The sequence below is a fragment of the Falco punctatus genome (assembly GCF_963210335.1).
Source record: "Falco punctatus genome assembly, chromosome: 13".
NCBI lineage: Eukaryota > Metazoa > Chordata > Aves > Falconiformes > Falconidae > Falco > Falco punctatus.
The window spans coordinates 6,270,713-6,290,809 of NC_137593.1; the positions used below are offsets into that span (position 1 = coordinate 6,270,713).

The 20,097-nt window shown below is 48.7% G+C and overlaps 1 protein-coding gene across 3 annotated transcripts in view; it reads right to left on the reverse strand.

The window, feature by feature from the left end:
* Positions 1 to 1,769: 1,769 nt before the first annotated feature.
* The window catches only part of PLD1 (phospholipase D1), a 65,176-nt gene continuing 46,848 nt past the window's right edge, over positions 1,770 to 20,097 (reverse strand). For all 3 annotated transcript variants that reach the window (XM_080410546.1, XM_080410544.1, XM_080410545.1), the window contains 10 exons: positions 19,839 to 19,957; positions 19,568 to 19,681; positions 13,166 to 13,276; positions 12,371 to 12,459; positions 9,192 to 9,305; positions 7,556 to 7,605; positions 6,374 to 6,508; positions 3,934 to 4,087; positions 3,179 to 3,293; positions 1,770 to 2,616 (listed from right to left, as the gene is read on the reverse strand). In XM_080410546.1, coding sequence (XP_080266672.1) covers positions 2,392 to 2,616; positions 3,179 to 3,293; positions 3,934 to 4,087; positions 6,374 to 6,508; positions 7,556 to 7,605; positions 9,192 to 9,305; positions 12,371 to 12,459; positions 13,166 to 13,276; positions 19,568 to 19,681; positions 19,839 to 19,957 — 1,226 coding nt within the window. In that variant the 3' untranslated portion in view covers positions 1,770 to 2,391. The remainder of the gene's footprint in view (positions 2,617 to 3,178; positions 3,294 to 3,933; positions 4,088 to 6,373; positions 6,509 to 7,555; positions 7,606 to 9,191; positions 9,306 to 12,370; positions 12,460 to 13,165; positions 13,277 to 19,567; positions 19,682 to 19,838; positions 19,958 to 20,097) is intronic.

A 20,097-nucleotide genomic window follows, 5' to 3' on the forward strand; every position in this document is an offset into this window, starting at 1 on the left:
ATATGAGGATGAGGACAATAAGAGCACTTAGAAGATGACAGGAGTCTTGCACTTCTTCAAGGTTCACGTGTACGGGTGGCAGGGTTGAATGCTTCCTTTTCAACTATGAATACAGATCTGTGGGACCTACAGTGATTCCCTGACAGGCTGTAATTGTTTAAAGTTAGCAGCTTTGTTCAAACTAAAACAGCTAAAAGCGTATCAGAAGAGAAAAGCTCTGAACTAGCACTGATGTGAAATAACAAGACACCTTTGATCTTTCTTGATTGCAAGTGGTCAGGGCACATGCGGCTCTGGCTCTGCACAGGGTGACCCCAGGTCAATTTTTTTAAGGGGAAAAAAAAAAAAATAATCAAAGGAACATACTTATCTGCTAACAGTGTGCCAGCTAAAAGCATCAACCCCCTGGACCAAAGATTATCACATAAAATGCTGCATGTGTACTTCCAACAGGCTAACCAGACCACAGCCACATCAGCCAGAGAGCAGTGTAATAAGCAACTGCATCTACAAAACACAAGCGTAAAACAATGGAAACTGTGGGAAGGGGCTGAGGCTTGGGCTGCCCTGGAAGAACATCTGGGGTTGTTACTTACTCAGGTGATGCAGCAGGTACAGAATGACCTGATGCCTAGTTACAGGTCTGAAGACACAGAAGGCAATCAGCTAAAATGTGGCGCCAGATATGTTTTGGGTGTGAGTTTGACTGGTATGATTCTTTTCCAGTTAGAAACAGGTGAGACTGTTGGAAGAGCCAGAAAAGAAAAAAAGAAACTTGCTTGTGAGCTAAAGTAAATACCCGTTCACCTGGTCTTTTGACTAAGGATAGTCAGACACAGAGTTAAACCCAGCTAGCAAAGGGATGCCCCTGGACGCAGTGGCAGCAGAGGAGCTCAGCCTCCCACCTCTCCAGACCCAACCCTTGTTAGGTGTTTCTAATGGTCCGATCTCTTAGTGTTCAACATGGCACCGCCAACCGCTGGGGAACAACTCTCCTGGGACTGCAGTAGGAGCTGGACATGAAACTGTGAGGTCATTGCAGGATGGAGTGTGACCCAGGATAGCATCAAAATGACGACATCCCGACCCAGAAGTGGTAGTGTTTTGCCCAGGGATGCTGAATTGAATTGCTGCTTTGCTGCACAGTGAGATGCCACAATAGCTTTAGAACCTGTCTTACAGAAATGCCGAGTTTTACCTGCGCTTGGGAAGACACGTCCTGCATGACTGAGCTCAAGACTGTGGCTGGTCTAACGGAGTAGACCAGAGACAAGGCTTTGCTGACTGCTCCCCTTCCCCCTCACATTCAGCCCATCGACAAAGCGACACGCCAGCTCAGTTTGAGCATGGCATCAGCTCTAGCTTAGTGACCTTTCCCTTCTTTTAAATAGGGAGGAAAGGGATGGAAAGAAAAGTCTACCTATGTACTGCAAAACAAATGCATGAATGGAAGACCCAGAGTGCAGAGCTTAGCGCGGCCAGTGCTGGCTTTTGAGTTTCTGTCCCATTACACGCAGTGCCTCGCTTTCCTACAGCTCTGGAGGTCTAAGGCTTGAGTTTAATACTTGATCTTCTCCTGGAGAAAGCCTTCATGTGCAGTTGGAACAAACTGAGATGTTGTTGCGTGTCTTCAAAGGCCAGCAAACCCTGGTGATTTTCAGCACCTCCGGCTCCATCGAGGTCACCCTTCGCCAAGGCCAAGGCAGTGTCACGCTGTGCGTGAGGACTGCTGATTGCTGTAGCCACGGTAGAAATGTCTTTTCCCCCCGCCCCCCAGAGAGGAGAAGAGACAGAAATGTTGATTCTGATACAAGATTGTTAGTCTGTTTCCATTTATCAAGTGAAAGACCTGCACTTTGCAAGCTGTAGGACAGCCCAAGGCAGCACCAAACAGCACTTCCCAACAGTGCCAGAGCAGCATGACGTGCTCTGATGGTGCGTGGAAGGGGTAACACGGGGGGACTCCAGCCAAGGTACAGATACCCAAAAGCCTTAGAAGCACACGCAGCCCATGACTCCTGCGCAGCCACAGCACGACCACAGTATGTATGCATCCACAGTACACAGCTGGCAGCAGTGACAACATCGACTGGGAATTGTTTCCTGTCCTAGGAAGGAGCCTGTGTCCTTTAGGTGCTCAGAACATGCCTTAAAAAAATAACTCCCTCAGAGGTAAAACTTCTCATTTGCCATAATTTCCAAGTCTTTCTGCTCCTCTCCTTTGCTAGTGTTGATTTGCTTCAAGTTCCTCCACCAAAACCCTTAGGAAAGGCACATTAAACTTGGTGGAGATGTTTTTTTGCCTCACTTAGCAATAAAAAGCTTTCCAAAATCCCATGTCATTCATCAACTTGTCTCTAGAGAACCAGGCTTTAAAACGTCTGCATCTTCTTAAGTCCAAACCTCCATGGGTACCATGGACTCCTTTGTTCCAACGGAGGGAAGCAAGTACTCTTCCTCCAGAAAACGAAAAGGGAATTGTACTAAAAACCCACGAATCTTCTTTAATTCTTCTGCTGCTTTTGCAGGATCATCATTTGCTAATTTGGGCTTGTTGATGAAATCACGCAGTTGGGTTAAATTATTCACCTGGTCACTGGGAAGGCATCGGAAAACCTGATCAAAACAGAAAGAAGAAGTGGCATGTCAGTGCGGGGGAAATACTGCAATGCAGGGTTCCTGAGAAAGACCAAAATATCTAATACAAATTTCCCGGGATGGGACTTCATTAGCAGCCTGGAGAATGGGGAGGGAGGAGGAATGTGCCTATCTGTGATACGGCTGGAGCAGGCAGAGGGGAAGGCTCCAGGGCTTTTCCTAATCACTGCAAAAGCTCATTAAAAACCAGAAGTAAAATTTACTTCTACTCCAGTTATGCTATGGCCAGCTAGAAGTAGTAAGTACACCACGGCCATTCACCGGAGCTACAGCCATTACAAATAAAAGGTCAAGTCAGAACTGCTGCCTTCTTGGGCTGCCGTCACTTTGAGGATGCACAAACTCCGGTTTCTTGTCCACAGCTCTTGCATCCAACACTACTCGCTCCTTCAAAGCATCTCCGAGGGTCCAGCCCCAGGAGCTGGACCTGCTGCCCTTGCCCTCCCTGTGCTGCTTCTCCCATTGGCATCTGCTGCTGCCGTGCAGGAAGGAGGGAGGGGAAAGTCAACGCATTCCTCACCTTATCAAAGATGGTGGCATTGCGAGCTGCTGTAGAAATCCACACCTCCTTGAAGAATTTGTCACAGACGGGATCTTGGTGTTCTGGACTGAGATTAGAGCCGCCAAGGACAACCCTGAGAAGGCAAAGGGATCGATGCTCATGGAGGCTGAGGCACGGGGCACTCCCCCTCTTGAAATGCCAGGAGAGGAAAAGTTTTGTTGGGACTTGCCAGGCCCTGCATGCTTCCTGCACCCTCCCACTCCTGTCCCTGCAATAGTCTGTCAGCCATAACGCTGCTTGATTTTCTGATTTTCTCCTTTTTTCTGTGCGATAACTGTCCAGATGGGAAATAGGGCAGGGGGGCAAAAAAAAAAGTCTAAAAGAAAAAATGGCCATGTTGTGGGCCAGATGGCTGCTCCGAGTCAAGAAACTTGCATCAGAGCCACCACCCCCCAAAATTTAGAGAGTGTGAAAACAGGATCTGGAGGCAAAATATCACCGTGTTGTTTATGAGCTCTCCTAGCGAAATCCCAGAGCAAAACAATTTGTAAGTAAAGCTGCCAAGCTGAGGGCAGGAGCGGTGTGAGAAAGGCTAACTAACGCCAGTGAAACAGCAGCAAGACCCTGGACTAAATCCAGGCCAAGCAATGCTAAACCTGAGCAGACGGCAGCGGCCCCGTTGGTTTGAAAGGCTGCGGGCAGGCGTAAGGCTGAGCAAGCCCTGCCTACATCCCTGCTCGCTGCCCGCGCTTGGCCAGCCCTGTGCATCCCACCTGAAGCACTGCAGCCGGAGGGACTGGGCAAACTTCCCAGCGCTGTAGTCCTCCCCGTCCATCACGGAGGGGATGGTCTCGGTGTCCTGCACAATGATGGCCATCTCACTGTCACGCTTCCCCAGCATGCTGCGGTCGTTGATGTTGGCAGAGCCTGGCAAGGGGGAAAAAGAAGCACTGGCAGTGCAGCACTGCTGCATGAGATGCTCCTGCACACACACCCCCCACCACCATCTATGCTTTGCTGGGTAAAACCCCAATCAGAGGGCTTCCTTATGGAAACACAGACCCTGAGAGTCAGAATCTGGGGGAGGGAAAAGGAAAAAAAAAATAATTTTTGCAGGCTTCAAAAGCTCCAGGCTTGGAAGAAGTTAAATCATAGCCAAACTCAAACCATCATTTTCAAAAGTTTATTCTCTGTAACTTCCCAGATGCTTTTGCTGAAGGATTTCAAAGGTCTTAACTGCATTCTATTTGGATCCCAAGTTAAATGATGCAGGATGGACTCCATGGGTAAATCCACCCATCCTTAGTAAAGAGGGGAATTTGTATTTAGAACGTAGGGATTTTTTTGGGAGAGGGCTCTAGGAAGAAGGACATCATCTCACTGTGGGTAACCAACACCTGGACCCTCCTGTCCTGCCAGGACCACACTTCAGGCACAAAAGCTAAGGCAGCAAGGCAGCAGCAGACCCAGGGCTCTGGGGGACTTCCCGACCACAGGAGATGTTTTTTCTCTACTCCTTGCCCTGTGCTTCCTGCAGCACTATCACACGCTGTGTAACACCCAAACCCCAGGAAGAGGAGAGGTGCTTTCCAGAGGGGTGCAGGGGAGGTGCCTGCCCTGGCAGGGGGACCCATGGGTGCCCTGTGCACAGCTCCCTGCTCGCGTCTGGGAAATAACCTCTTCAGTCCCCAACAAAGCTGCTGGAGATGTTTCCCTCATTGCATTTCTATCGTATGGCTCTGGCTGTGCCTTTTGGGGGGTGGGGGTCCCTCTCCAAAATGCACCACCCTGCTCACGTAAGGGTTTGGGTGCGCTTTGGGTGCCCTGACTGCACCGCGGTGGGAGCTCCCCAGCCCGCACATGCCATGCAGGGTCTGACACCCACAGCCCTGCTCGAGACCAGCTGAGGCTTTATCCTCCAAACAGCCCCACATATTCTCTGCCCCACACAGCCGTCAGAAGGCAAGGGATGGGGGACACCACAGCACTTGCTGGCTCCAAAGGGACAGCAGGATGCAGCCAGCAATAGGAGTCATCAGGTCACCAACCCACAGAACTGACCAAACAATAAAAAACCTCCAGACACAGCTCCCAGCTCCGTAAGAGACCCCCAGGTGCTAGAGAGTCATTTAGCCTTCCCAGTGACTGAACTAACTCAAGGGGAGCTAACACCTCCAGAGAAAAAGCAAACTAAGCCCCTCTCTACCCTTTCCTCTCCCTCTCCTGCACATTAGCATTTTATTTCCATGCACCTTCCCTTTCTTGGGTGGAAAAACACTGGCTCCCCATCACCTCACCAGCTGGCACGGATGCACATGCTGTATAAAAACCTATCCTCAGGCTTATAGGTACAGAAAATAGAAATTAAGAGCTGTCTCAGGCCCCCAGACCATCACACTTGCAACAGCGCTGCTCCTGCTGTAATAAAACCACCTCTGAGCTGCTCCGCATACTAGAGATGGGATCTGACCCCTGAGAGGGTAACAGAAGAGCCAATCTCACCACAGGTCATCCAAGACTACAGGCTGGACTGCTGCTTTGAAGGAGGGAAGTATTTTGAGTCTTGCAAAATCTGGTATTAAGTTATTCTTTGGCAAAGTTTTTGTTGCTGAGATAACAGATCGAAAAGGGCTTCTTTAAAGGAATAGGCTAAAATTCTGCTTTTCTGCTGCGATGTAGAACTCTGAGCCTGAAGTCTTTTGTATTTCCTTCGTGATCTCATAATAAATATGGTAAAGGAATGGATGAAATGATTTCTATTACTTGTTATAACATATTTCCCCATTCTTAGGAAACTGAGCTGATAAATGACACATGTTGTCCGAACTTTCCAAATTTTACGGCACATTCTGTTCTTTAAGGAACAGATGACAAGTCTCGCAAGTCTTCCTGCTAGAGCAGAGTTTGATACAAGACAGATGGACAATATTCCCTGCACTGGGATTCTCTTCACTGTTACACGAAGATTTAAAATCACTTCAGAAAAACAAATTAAACGACAGCTCTCCAAATGCTTTCCTCCCTCCTACCTATCCTCCTGATGAGTTTGTTTTTCTGGGTTTTTCTAAACAGCAAAATATTTCATGAGAAAGAAATCATAACACAGAAAAGCACATGGCACCACAGCCTGCACTGAGCACAGGGCAGAGAAGCGAAGGGACTAATCCAGATTAACTGAGTGGTCCAAACCCCTTCCGCAAGCCCCCTCCTCACCGATTATAACTGTGTTGTCATCAGCAATAAGCAGTTTGCTGTGGACATAGATGAGCTCTGTGACTAGTTTTCCTTCCAACTCTGCATATGTTCGAAGTCCACAGAATGAAATGTAGTTTATCCACTTATCTCCAACTGAAAATTAGAAAAGAACAAAACCAATGGGATGAGGGAGGTGGAAGAAGAAGGAGAAAAGACCCTCTTTTTATATGGAGACCCATATGAACAACAGTTCACTTTTGACTTTTTAGAAAAATACTAAAAAAACAGATATCGGAAATAAGTTTCTCTAAAAATAGACTTTAAAAGCTGCCTGTGGGCTCTCTGTGCTGCTCTGATCCGCTGCCTGCTCAGATACTTCCACTTTGGTGAGAAATGACCCCAATCTCCCTTGCACAGCACGCAAGTGCTCACAACTGATCCAAGCATCTTAAAATAACTGGACTATGCGACTGTTCTGCAGATCCTGCAGAAAGGAGGCTGTGAGCAGGTGTTTGGTCCGTGCACAGTACGGAAAATATGTCCTAATGTACGTGTCTGCAGCTCAGATTTACACAAAGACCTGGAACGAATGAGGCATTATGTACACCCCTAGCATTTGTGATATGTGGGTGTTCATGGTGCTCCGATTCCCAGCGGAGCAAATTCAAGCAGGCATCCTCATGGCGAGGAAGCCACTCAGAAACAGCGTCCTGCTTAGGCAGGTTTTTTCTCTCTGCGTTCAACTACCAGACACAATCCCAGGGTGGGATTCACAGGGGAGGCCGAGGGCTTGTCTTTCCCAGAATTGTGGCCCCACTCAGGACATTTTCCAAATAACACGATCCTGAGCAGCTGCAACCATGCCGTGCTCCTCCCTGGGGGGTCCTCCTCTCCTCCAGATCAGGGCTGCATCCAAGTGCGAGGTCTGACAACTGGCCATGGCTCGTGTGACCCAGCAGACCTCACCATGGGGTGACGGCAGAGGAGAACGAGGAGGAGGAGGAGGATGTCACTCACCAGCCCCACGAGCCTGTATCACACGTTGCTGTGAGATGCCCCAGTCCATGCCTGCAGCCCTCAGCAACAGCAAGCCCACGTTAACAAGAAGCTGGAGAGTCCAGTTTGTGTGTTGTACATGTATCCATCGAACAGCAGCATCCCAAGACCAAACAACATAGAGGAAAGGAATAAAGCTCTTACCCTCTCCCTTCAGCTGGCCCAGGATTGAGTTTTCTCCTCGGCACATGGTCCTGGAAAGAAGGTAGGCAGCCGTCAGCACCACTGTGCCGTGAGGCAACAGCATATGCTGAATCAGACCCGGGCAAGGTAAATCACAAACACAGAAGCCTCTTAAATACCCCATCCTAATAGACGAAAGACAGTGCTTCCAGAGCACACGTTTTCCCCAAATGACTGTTGATATATCAAGGACTGCTCATTTCCTAAAGGAGCTTGTATCAATCCGCATAGGAGCTGGGGAGCATTTTCGCCTTTTAGAGCATGCCATGATGCTGATAAATGTGTTACAAACAGGGCTGCTACCATCTGTGCCACAGGTCTGGATACAAAATCACATTAAGAAAAAAAGGCAACATGTGCAGGAGTGCCAGGTCTGGGAGTTTGTGTGATTACGGCTGGGCTGGAAAAGCCACAGCCAGCATCTCACTCAAAAAAACCCAACCCATGAGCGATTTCTCAAGACGTATGGCTGTCCTTGCAGAAGGAAGCTCAGGCAGAAGGGCCTCGCTAGGCAGGCACGCTGCTTTGCTTCTGCTTGTGCCTCCTGCCCTGCTCATCCTTCTGGAGCAGGAGCCCTGCCGACCAGCAGACACGGATTTCACACTGGAGGTGGCAGTAGTCTCCGCAGATAACTGTGCCCAGGCCATACCATAACACAGCAGCTTATCAGTAAAGCCACCTTGCCTTGGCCCATTTTGCCTTCCTCCACAGCCCGCTCCCAGCGCAGGTCCACCCAGCACCGCCGCATCCCAGTCCTTCCCATGAGAGCTGCTGGGTGCCAGTGCCCCCAAAACCCATCCATCCAGAGCCGGGGAATCACACTGGGGAGGATGCCATTGCCTTTGCGGGGCTGACGGGCAGAGCCAGGAGAAGTATCGGCCAAAAAGGCAGATTTGGAGACGAAGCCCAGCTAATGAACCCGCAGGGTGGCATGCTGCCTCCCGGCCGCAGTGGCGCTGGGGATGCTGCCACGGGGAACCCCAGTAAAATCCGCAGTAAGTGCCTACAGGAGAGCACAGCTGTCGAGTGGGAGGGCAGAGAGCCGAGAGATCAGTCAGTCCCGGTTTGAGGAGCTAAAAGGGAAGGGAGTGCACGTGGCAGCACTCCCCGCATGTGGGGAGCGTCTGAGAGTCAGGAATTGGGGCGTTTGTGTAAAGGGTTCGGGGGACACATGGCACTCGGGGACACGGTGTAGCAGTGGGCTCGGCAGTGCTGAGTTAATGGTTGGACTGGACGATCTTAAAGGTCTTTTCCAACCTAAACTATTCTATGATTCTACAGCTTGCTGCGCCAGGGCAGAGGCAGGGGTTCCCCACATCCAGGGGGGTGTTTGCCTGCACCAGGCTTTACCCACTGCACTTCCCCGCTCAGCCAGCATCGCCTCGCCTCCCGATGCAAATCCTGTGGTAGCAAATAAATAAGCTAAGTGAAAGAAGCTACACAAATGCTTTTTTTGTCCTTTTGCAAACACCGTGTGCCTGCGTGGACACCATCTAGTGTGACACCCTGCTGCTGGCAGCTGGCCCTCGGGCACGGCTCGCAGCAGGTGACGAGGTGACAGGTGACAGGAGGTCTTGCCCAGCCCTGCCCACAGTACCTGTAGTTGAAGTGCATTATGGCCTGCAGCGCGTTCCCCCCGCCGGTTGAAATGTCTCCTTCGAAGCCAGGCAGCAGCGGGATCACCACGTATACTCGGAAACGCTTGTTTTCCCTGGAATGATAGTTTGGGGAAACATCAGCCTGCAAATGTTACAGCTTTGTACAAGGTGAAGTCCCCTCGGTTTCACTCTCCCTGTGCTGACCAACTTGGTTTCCATCCAAGGCCATGACACAGATTTTAAGGGAGCACTGCGTGAAGTGTATTCCCAGTTTCAGGTGTTCAACACCCGTCATCAGCACCGCAGCAAGTGCTCAGACCTTCAGGAGCAGAAGGAATAGTTAGTTCACTCTCAGCAGACAACAGAAGAAGCTAAAGGAAAAGAAACACATTTTCACTGAAGTTCAAGGCCAATCTGCTAGTTATTTTGCAGATTGTGCCTGCCACTATAGAAGTTGGTTAGAGCACCCCAATAGCCCAGTCACACTGATACTGGTGCGGACTGGGGTGGACGACTGCCTGGCAGAGCACAGCCGAGAGTACACAGCTATCACAGGCAGAAAACCCAACTCTAACCTGACATTCCCAAGACATTCTTGTTTTTAGAAGCCAGAATCATCACAAAAGGTGGAAAAAGCTCAGGGCACAAGCGACACATCGATCATTCAGGGAAGGTGAGTATTTCACCGTTACACCACAACCCACAAAAACTCAGTTCCAGAGTTCCCCCAAAGTAAACCATACCCTAACCGCGATCTGATTCGGAACAAAAGCTCCAATTGTGGCACTGCTTGGGGCTTTTCTTAAAACCCACCTTTGGGTTTTCTCTGCTGACAAAGGCCAGGTGCATCTGCTCCGCCTGCCTTTGCCAGGCACCCCGGCTTGGCAGAGCCCTGCCCTGCGCCCCGGCCAGGGAGGAGGATGCTCCGTCGAAGGCTGCTGCCGCTAGATGGCAAACACAGTTTAATCGGGACAAAACCCGTTCAGGATGAACGTAAGTCGGTCTGCAGTTTTTGTTAAAAGTATTCCTTCCCCGGGCAAGCCATGCCTGTGAGCTTCGGGGTAACGGGAATCGTTAATTCGTTAAAATTAAAATTCGTTTTAAAAAAAATCGTTAAAGCACTGGGGTCTCATCTGTGCTGGCAGAGAGGCAGTGAGGACCGTGTTTCCTTCATTTCAGCCAGCGCTTCCTTATAGCTGTGCTACACGCTTTAGTTTGTCAGCAGACCTCAGAAACAGTTAATGAGGTCTTTGAAATGAAGCCTGTTTGTATCACGAAGAAAGAGATCTACCAACAAAAGTATTCCCAAAAAAGCAGTTTGTTTGTCTATAAACTAGTTTAATAAACACATGGCTATGAGAGCCATCCATGAAAAAAAAGGAAACCAAGAAAAGAACATCATTAATTACATCAATAGAAAATATTTAGTCTAGAAGAGAGAGAAGTGTACAAGTTTAACTAAAGATGTTAATTTACAATTCAACATCTGTGCGTCACCTACATGTTTTCTGGGGCAGTTTGGAACATGAATGCTATGATACAAACCATTTAGGTCTGAAATTACTTTTAATCCTAGGCAATGCCAAGCATGCTGGAGTGGGCAGAATCTGAATCTCATATTCGGTTAGGAATAAAACTGGAGTCACACAGATGTGAGCATCACACATGAAAACGGGCCACTGATGAATCTGCGTGACTCCCCTTTGTGCTAGACTTTCTGCTATCTGGACAGAACGACACTTGTTATATAAATTTTATATAATGGGGAGATCTTAACAGAGTACCTGGAGAGTTTTCTGCTGCCTCAGTAGCATTGCTAAAAAGCAGGCAACTGATGCAAAGGGCCCATTGGTGAGCAGTTCCCAAAGGCAGGAAAGATAACCCAGAGTGTCTTTCCATGGGGACACCAACCAGCACAGAGCTGGTGTGTCTGGCTGCCTGCGAGCCTCGAGGTTGCAACACAAACACCAGCAACGCCATTTCCAGCAGCACTGGCACCACTCCTCATTGACCCTGGGTGAGAAAATCCTCCCCATCTTTCACCCTCAGCTAACTGCAATTATTTAGCCTATGCATTGCAGCTCACAGATAACCAGCAACTCCACCCTGTTACTCTACTCTGTTACTAAAGGCATAGCAAAGAACACACATGCTCTCCCGGTTTGAACAGTGCTCCTCTTTCCACAGTGCCTCGGAACAAAGCCTGCCTCATGGCAGCTCCTGTGGCCTTGCAGGTACTTCCCAGACCCAGGTGGCTGCCTCTTTTGGGGTGTTTGCCTTTATCCAGGTGGGAATTACCAACCTCAAGAGCCAAAGAGAGAAATTTCTGAGACTCTGGAGAGAGCACCTCCAGGCAAGCAGCCCCTGCATAGCTCTGGACAACTACAATATGGAAAACAATCATTGCAAGAAAAGTCTCCATGCATGGCAAAAAAGCACAAGAGATGAAAGGAAGATGTTTAGAAAGCTTTCTGTAAATCAGCCCAGTAAGACCAGCATACAGTTTTAGACAGTGATGTATACGTATCTCGAAGAGAGACTCCAGGGGAGCAACCTTAAGTAAGGCTGTCCAGGATCAAAGCGAAGACAAGCCACTACCTGTGGTGTTAACGTTAACATGAGGTCAGGCGTGCTGAAGTAAAGGCATGTCTATAACATGGTTGGATTTGATCCACACAGGAACAAGTGATGGTTCCCTTGCAATGGTGGCTGGAGGTTGTGAGTACCCTCCAGCACTTACCAGAAAAAGTTGTTCAGACAATAACTGAACCCTGCAGCCAAAGCCTCGAAATGCGTTTGCTTCCTCTACACGAAGCCAATCCTCTGTATAGATAATTTAAATAAACCACAAGTCGCAGTTCAACTTCTCACTCATTAACTTGCCTTACCACACAGTTCAAGACTGTTGGCTATGGAGCAAAGGTGTTGCTGAACTGGTATATCAAGGACAAGATCCACAGTTAAAAATACATTTGCATCAGGGCAAGTCCAGAAAATCCCTTTCTGGCTGCAAAGAAACCACCAGAGTCCTACTGCTGCAAACCCAAGCAAATGTTTGACCGCATCGGTTCTGCGCTACAAAAGCTATTATACAGTTGTGTCCATTAAGATATGATTTTACACCACACCATATGCATGCACCTGGAAGACTTTCATTGCCTCGTTAAGAACAGGTTACCTGTGAGCTTTAAGAATCCTCTGAGCAATCGCATCTCCGATCTTGTTCCAGACAACTTTGTCATCAGCACAGCTAATAAAAAACTGGTTCTGCAGGAAAAGCAAGCAAAGCTACTGTCAGACATTGCCAGCAACAACAAAAAAAAGCATTTGCATGCTTTACTTCAGACCAAGAGCAACTAAAGAGCAAACAACTGTGTTTGTGTGCTGTTTGAGTGGATGCTTTTTTGATTATTATTAAATGATGTGTGTGTCTGTGCTTGCTTAGGGAATGAATTAGTCCTTATTAGTCACACTCCTTAGGAAGTTCATGTAAAGAGCAACCTAACAAAAGGCTAAAAGAAGGATAACAGGCATCTCCATTCAGCCAGCACAGAGTCATTCGGACACCGGAGATTCCTGCACCTCAAGGCTGTGCAGGTGCAAGACCAGCCCTGTGAATGGGAGGTTTGAGCACACACAGGGGACACTGCAAATCCATGGAAAGGACAAGACGACTATTGCACAGGCCATGAAAGTTTGCTGGCAATTTTGCAAAGAGGCTTGTGAAGGAGATATCTTCTTTTTCCACCTTGTGGTCAGAAGGCTGTCAGGGTACATAGCCATCAGACTGGTCCAAAGACCACTGAAAGCAGTGGAAACAGCCCCAGAAATTCAGATGCTGTATTAACATCCATGTGTGTCTAAATTGATAAAAAATTAAGACCAAACCTCAAGAAGCAGAATTAGCCTCCTGATGGCTGTGAGCCATGCCCAGAGCATCAGGACCCTCCTGCTTTCCCTCACTGCCACTCACTTCTATATATATGTAGTGCTTGCTGTTTTCTATCACGTTGACGTAGGCATTGTGGATGGATTCCTCATGGTACTTAATGCCGGCTGACCAGTCAGCAGCAGAACGGATCACCTGCAAAGCAAAGGATTAACACCTTCAGCCCTGTCCCACTCAGGACACAACAGCATTGCAAGTGCATTATTTAAGAGGCAGCGCTCTTCCCTGATACTTTTGCCTGTCAGGATTTCACTAAATCAGGTAACAGACACAACACTTATCATTTATACTGCATTTGTAGTAAGAAGAATGGATGCTCAAAAATAGTATTAAGGCTTAATAATGTTTTGATCAAAAATATCAATGCCCTGTCCCATTGCTGTAGTACTGCCCTCTCCCACCTGAGCAGGTCAAGATGCAATAGAAGCAGCCCAGAAGCCTTGTTCTTGCTTAAGGTCTTATGATTAACTGCTTTTAAACCAACTGAAGTTTCCAAGCTTTAGGTGTGCCCACCTAATCGCTGATCTCCCATCCAGTGCTTTTTAAGGCTGGTCTCCAGCCTGGGCAACGCATTTTCCCCCAGACAGGCGGTATGTAATTACACAGTCAGCCTGGTAACACAGCCCATGCATTTGTCCTGAGCACTCGAGGTCAGTCATTTGTTCTGCCAAATTCTTCCACAAGCTATCTGATTTGTTGTGATATGACTTTTAAAATTCATAGCAGTTCACTTGCCCACATTTAATTTTTACTGGAAATCCACTTTTAAAGTAGATACTGCAAGATCCCCTGGGCATGTTCTCCCCCTGCCTCCCGCAGTTTTTGTGCAAGGGAGCCAAACCAACATGTGAAAGAACCTCGGTCCGTGCTCTCGGCCAGGCTGAGCAAGCCCCACAGCAAAGAGCTTCCCGGCCCCGGCAGCCAGAGATGCTGTGGCATCACCCGCTCCCGCGCTTTGAGTCAAGAAGCAACCACACTATGCCCCGAGTGACATTTTCCTAGATGGAAATGTGTTTTTTAATTAAGTGTTGGCAGGGTATGTGCTCAAGGGAAATAATTATTTGTGGTTACCCTCTGTCTTTAAACATTGCCATTGAAACAACAGCCTTAAAATATCTCAACACAGCCATTTTACCAGCACTCTGGGCCAGTCACATGCAGGACAAGATCCAAATGTTGAGGACCTGTGAAATGCGTGTGTCAGTACATGCAAAATCCTGATGTCTTCTGGGGCTCAACAATATTTTTCCCTGGAAATCCCTCCCATGTGTTTCTTTTAATTCTCTGTGTCCAGCTTCTGCCTTGCTCCACGTTACTCTCCCCATTCCCTGAACATTCCTGATACCCTGGCCCTGAGCTCTGCTGTCACATTGTCATCACCATCCATCATTCAAAGCAGGCTGCTGGCTGTGGCATGGCTGAAGAATTTCAAAAGCTAATTAATTTCCAGTAGTATACCAGTTAGATAAGGATTTGGCCTTTTGGTCCAGGTGCTGCATGCCTGAACGAAACCAACCCTCCCACCTCCAGAGCATCTCAGGAGGTGGCACTGAGAGCCATTGCTGCCGAGTAGCACATGACTCCTGAGCCAATTCCTTCACCTGGACAGAAGGAGCTTTCTCCCACAGCTCACTGAAAAGCAGATCCTGCAATTCCCCATTTGGCTGCTCACTTGGCCAACAGGAGGGAGCACACTGCAGCCTCCCAAACTGAACACTGGGGTCACAGATGCTTGAGTGTGGGAGCCAGCCTGAACACAAGGGCCGTCACAGCCTCTACCCATCCCAAACAGCTGCCCTTTGCTTGCACAACCCCCCAAAGGCGATGCTGCTCATGCTGGTGTGGTTTTAATCATCCATTTGGTTTGCAAAGCCAACGCTGCATGCTCCTACTCACCCCAGGCTGGCCAGTGCTAAAGCCCTGCAAAACACCACAGCAGGCAGAGCTCCTGAACAACATTCCACCATCTAGCAGTAATAAGGACAGAAAAGCAGCTTTTCCGAGTAGAAAGCAGGCTAATTCTTCCACGCACACAGCTCAGGCTGCAGCCTGGCAGGAGCTTGTAGCCCCTCCACCTCGACCAGCACAGCTGGTGATGAGCAGCTGTGCTGCCCCTACCCTGCCTTTTGTCCTGCTGCGGTGAAAACCTCGGGCCCCAAAGCCCATCCCTGGGTGCTGGGAACATCCAGCAAATGCAATCTGGAATTGCACTTCAGAAAGCTGCAGATTGTATCTTCCTAGGTGACGAAACACTGACACTCAATACTTTTCTGTTTTTTTTGTTGCTAGTTAACTTTGTCCACACTCCTAAGAGCCGCTTCTCTTTTCAAGATAAGCTGCTGAGCTCTGCACTGAACGAAGTCACTTCCACACCCTTTTTTACAGCAGCAATAACTGAAACCATTACAGACAAGAAAGAAATGTACTTTTCTGAATTGGGAACTTGATAGCGCCAAAGCCCCTCGCTTTGAATTCATCTTTACTGCCAGAAGACAAGTTTATTCCAAACCAGGGGATGCCACCTGATGCAACAGAACCATCACACAAAACTATCCCTTCCCAGCACCATAGCTTCCCACAGCATCATCCCCCACCCTCCCCTGCCTTCCTCTTCACCCCTCCACTCGTCGGCACCCCAGCTCTCTCCACACGCCAGGCTGCCTGCTGTTACAGGACCATCATCCCTCTGCCCTCGCCCCAGAATAACGTGTCGTGGCTCATCCTGAAAAGCTGACTCAGCACCACCTGAAAAGCTAACGCATCAGGTACAACCTCAAATCCACATGTGGAGGGAAGAGGCGCTTTCAGAAGATGCTGGCTTGGACACCAGAATGGATGTAAGGTGTTCCAGCTTGGACTTCCTGGAAATAGTTATTTTTAACCTGGACCACTTCAGTGGCCAGCACCGATCACGGCACAGCTCTGCAGCCACAGTGACAGGCGAAGAGATGACAGGACAAGGCCACCAACCTCAGCATCTCTGCAGCCACCAACACTGGCATCACATGAATGTGTCACGCACCCTGAGGAAACAAAGCTGTGACACGCAAGGACAAATACACACCTAGAAGTTTCCTACATAGCCTTTCGTTATCACTAATGTTTCATCTCACTTCTGGACATCTCTCCTTTCCTGTCAAGGTATCTGAAGTGAGCTGGTTCAGACCCAATCTATTTTCCCAGGGAAAAAAGGCCGCATGCTGCCCAGCGCAGTGCCCACCAAGTGGAGCTGGTGTCTCCGTGCTCCTTCCTCTTAAGCCTCACAACAGCTGCTGGAGTGCTGTGCCAGGCTTGTCATCCCTTTAGTGTCTTTAACCGATACAATAGTAATACATTTGATGTTTGCTGTGGGCTAGCGCATAAAACCTGAACAATGCAGGCTTTCATGCAGACTTCAAAGAGGTAAGGGCATTAGCTGTTGCCAAAGCATTAAATTTTCATTGCATTTACATCAGGAAATGGATATTGCCTCACCACGTCACATCTTTTGCAGTGCTGGCTTTGGCTGATAACTGGAAACTCTGGAATAGAAACAGAGAGATGGAAAAAAAACCTGGCACCGCCTTTGGCCAACAGCTATTTGACTTTTGCAAAAAATCAATGTGCAATCACATTGCTATTGTGAGCAAAGCTCAGAAGTTCAAATGAAAGAGGATGAGAGACCACGTCTGACAGGCTCCTCCTCTCCTGTCCCCAGCCGTACCTCCACATCGTTTCCCATGCGTGATGCATTCATCCTCCCTGCCCAGGGGAAAGCCCCTGTCAGTGCTGCTCCTGCTATCTCCACCTTCCTGAAAGCACTTTCCTGCTCCTCTCCTCTGACAATGGAGAGCAAAACCAGATGGTACGACGAGGTCAAAATCTGTTGCTGACAGGTCAGTGGCTCGGGCTTGCAGCAACGTTGCAATCCCCACAGATCCTTTGTGTTTCCCCTTCCTCTGATCTGCCCATAATTGAAGACAGATTTGCAAACAAGCTCAGCAACAAGAAAACTGGCAGCCAGACTTTTTTCAATCACCCCACAGCCAAGGACAGTCACTGGATGCTGGATTTCACGTCAGGGCAGTAACTGCTGCCTACAAAGTCCCTACACAGCACCAAAATGGGGATAACGTGGGTTTGGCTGTTGGCCAGCCAAAGGATTCAGCGTAAAGAACAACAATGCTGCTCTAATTTTTTTGGATAAAGAAACGGTGAAAGATTTTAGGGTATCTGGTTATTTCTGCACTGGACTGTGCTGCTGAAAGAGATGTGAGCACCTGCAGCCCTCTGGTCCAAAACTAGTACATTGGACAGGCAAGAGGCTGATATTCCTGTGGCTAGGAGGAGCCACACAGGGATGCCCTGATGCAGACCCCAGCAGCTCCAGAAAAAGGCAGCTGGGAGGAGCGGGGGGAGGTCAGATCCAAGCTGCAGCTATCCTCCCCTCTCTCCCCCTCCTGCAGCAGCCAAAGCTAAAGCCCACACCAGTAGGAGAGCCTGAGCCACTCACTGACCCGCAGCGGGGACTGCAGGGATGCTCAGGGCACTTGTGCCATCTGGGGATTGAGGAAAGCCAGGCCAAAGAGACAGCCAAAATTACAGTATCTGCATGCAGATCCATGCCTGGGAGCTCGAGGAGATCATCACCCAGCTGCATGCAGCCCAGGGCCAAGGGACCTGCACCCAGGCAGGAGGGTGCACCAGCCCGGGCAGAGGAGCCACCCTCGCTGCTTCCACCGTGCTTGGTGCTGCAGAATGCCCTTCTCCCACAGCCTTCCCTCATACCGGGAAGGCTGGTACATTGCAGGGCAACATGTTTTCAGCCTAGTATCATAGAATGTTATTTATCTGGCTATACGCAGGGCTGAGCTACCATGACAGGTCTCTCAAAGCCACAATTTGAGATAAATTAGAAATGAGCAAGATAGTTTCAAATGAATAATTTACAAGCCAAACCTGTTCTCTTTTTGCTGTTTATGGTGTCGCAGAGAACAGCCCCTCATTTCCTGGAATGTATCGGTTATTTGCAATGCCCCAGCAATGTCATGACGAGGCTAGTTTTCAAACAGCTCACCCATCACTCAGCAATGGTGTACGCAGCATTGATCAGTCATCGCCCGAGCTCCATCCCTCTCCCACAGGCTGATGCTCTGAGCCAGCAGCTCCGCAGAACTGCCCGAAGGAAAGCTGGACCTAGGCTGCACTCACTGTAGTTCCTCCTTCGGGAACTGCTTTCAGTTCTGTAATCAGTACAATGTAGCTTTTTGCTACAGCAAACCTCATGATTTAGAAGTTGAGGCTTATCTTGCAGTTAGAACTCAAGAGACACAAGCCCCCTCACTTCCACGAGAATGAAATTTCCCAGGAAGCTGGTGTCGCAGACACAGCTGGAGAGGCATTTACAGCCACAGGGAAGTATGCTGATGCCCAAAGCCAGGTTATTTCTCAACAAGCTGCGAGCATTGTTTTGGAGACTGATGCAAAACACCCAAGATCGTGACACCAGATCCCCGTGCTGGCCATCCCTCACACCACATGGGGAGGAGCAGACAATGCCCTGGCAACCCACAAACCCAGAAAAATGCATTTTGTTACACTAAGCTTCCCCAAGCGTTGCTGTCATCTGGGCGGACCACTCCTTACAAAGAGCAAAGGCATGTGTTTTTTCCTGGTTTTGGTCTAATTGCTCTCATTTCATACATCTCTCATCCACAGACACACAACTATTTTGCTGCTTCAGCATAACTGTTCTGACTGTGTTCTTCAACAAGTCCAGGTTTCTGCTGGATAACCGGAGTATTCAATGTATGCACTTCATATAGATAACTGGGGTTTTAAATATAGGTATTTTGGCAGTCATGACTGAGAGGATGATTGTCACAAACGAGACTGTGGGCTGACTGTGCAGAACTTCAGAGGACCCACAGGGATGAGCGGCTGCATAATAAAATGCAGATGAAGTTCAATGCAGAAAGCAACAGCCTCGAGACTCCACTTAATGCTGGGTTGTACCTGACCACTACTCATCCGAGTGAGGCATCAGAGGCCCGGTAGCCTGCTCTAAGATCTGAGATAATATTCAGTGGTCAACCTCAACCCATCAGGCCTTCCCAAAATGTAAAAAACAAATGTTAGACATTAGAGGAGCAGCAGAAAACAAAACAGCTATACAAGGTCATGGTGTTCCCACAGCCTGAGTGCTGCATACAGCTTGGTCCTCTTACTTCAAAGGCGAAGGTACAAATTAATGCATCTCTACTGAAAAAGTTGCATTATTTTATTGTAATTGAGGATCTGACCATCTATACTGTGAGTTAAATAAGAGGTTTTTATCTTTTAATTTCAAGTTCTGTAGAGGGTCTGTCAAGTATCAATACTTCCTGCTGGGAAGATGCAAAACAAGCTCTCTCAGGAGTATATGAGCAGGAGACCATCAACACCCACCTGGACTGTAGCTTGAATAGCCTCGGGCACCTGATACTTCAGCTCGTTTGCAGTTTGCTGAGATTTTGGCAACAGGAAGGGGTAGGACAGGGATCGGTATTTGGGCTTCATAATCTGCCCAGGGGAAAAAAAAAATAAAATCCTTGAAAAGATTGCAACATAGCAGAATAACATAAAAAAAAAAAAATAAAATGCATGCCTCCGGAGGGCACGTGAATTAGGCAGAAGCTGTATTTATTTCCATGCCCCAGCAGCAATGCCCACAGCCCACCTTAGTGAAGTTCCAGCGCTGGATGAAGTGTCGGGCGACATCACGTGCTGCTTTGCCATGCACCACAGACGAGATGTCATGCCAGGGCATCCTTGGGGTGGTGTATCTATCAATGAAATCTACGGGACAGGAAAGCACGTTTGCACCTCCTCAGACAAAGAACATGAATATGAAAAAGCATGGCACCCACTCCCCCCAAGCTGAAGTTTCCAGAACATGGCACCGAGGCCTGTCCATGAACCATGACAGCGTAATTGGC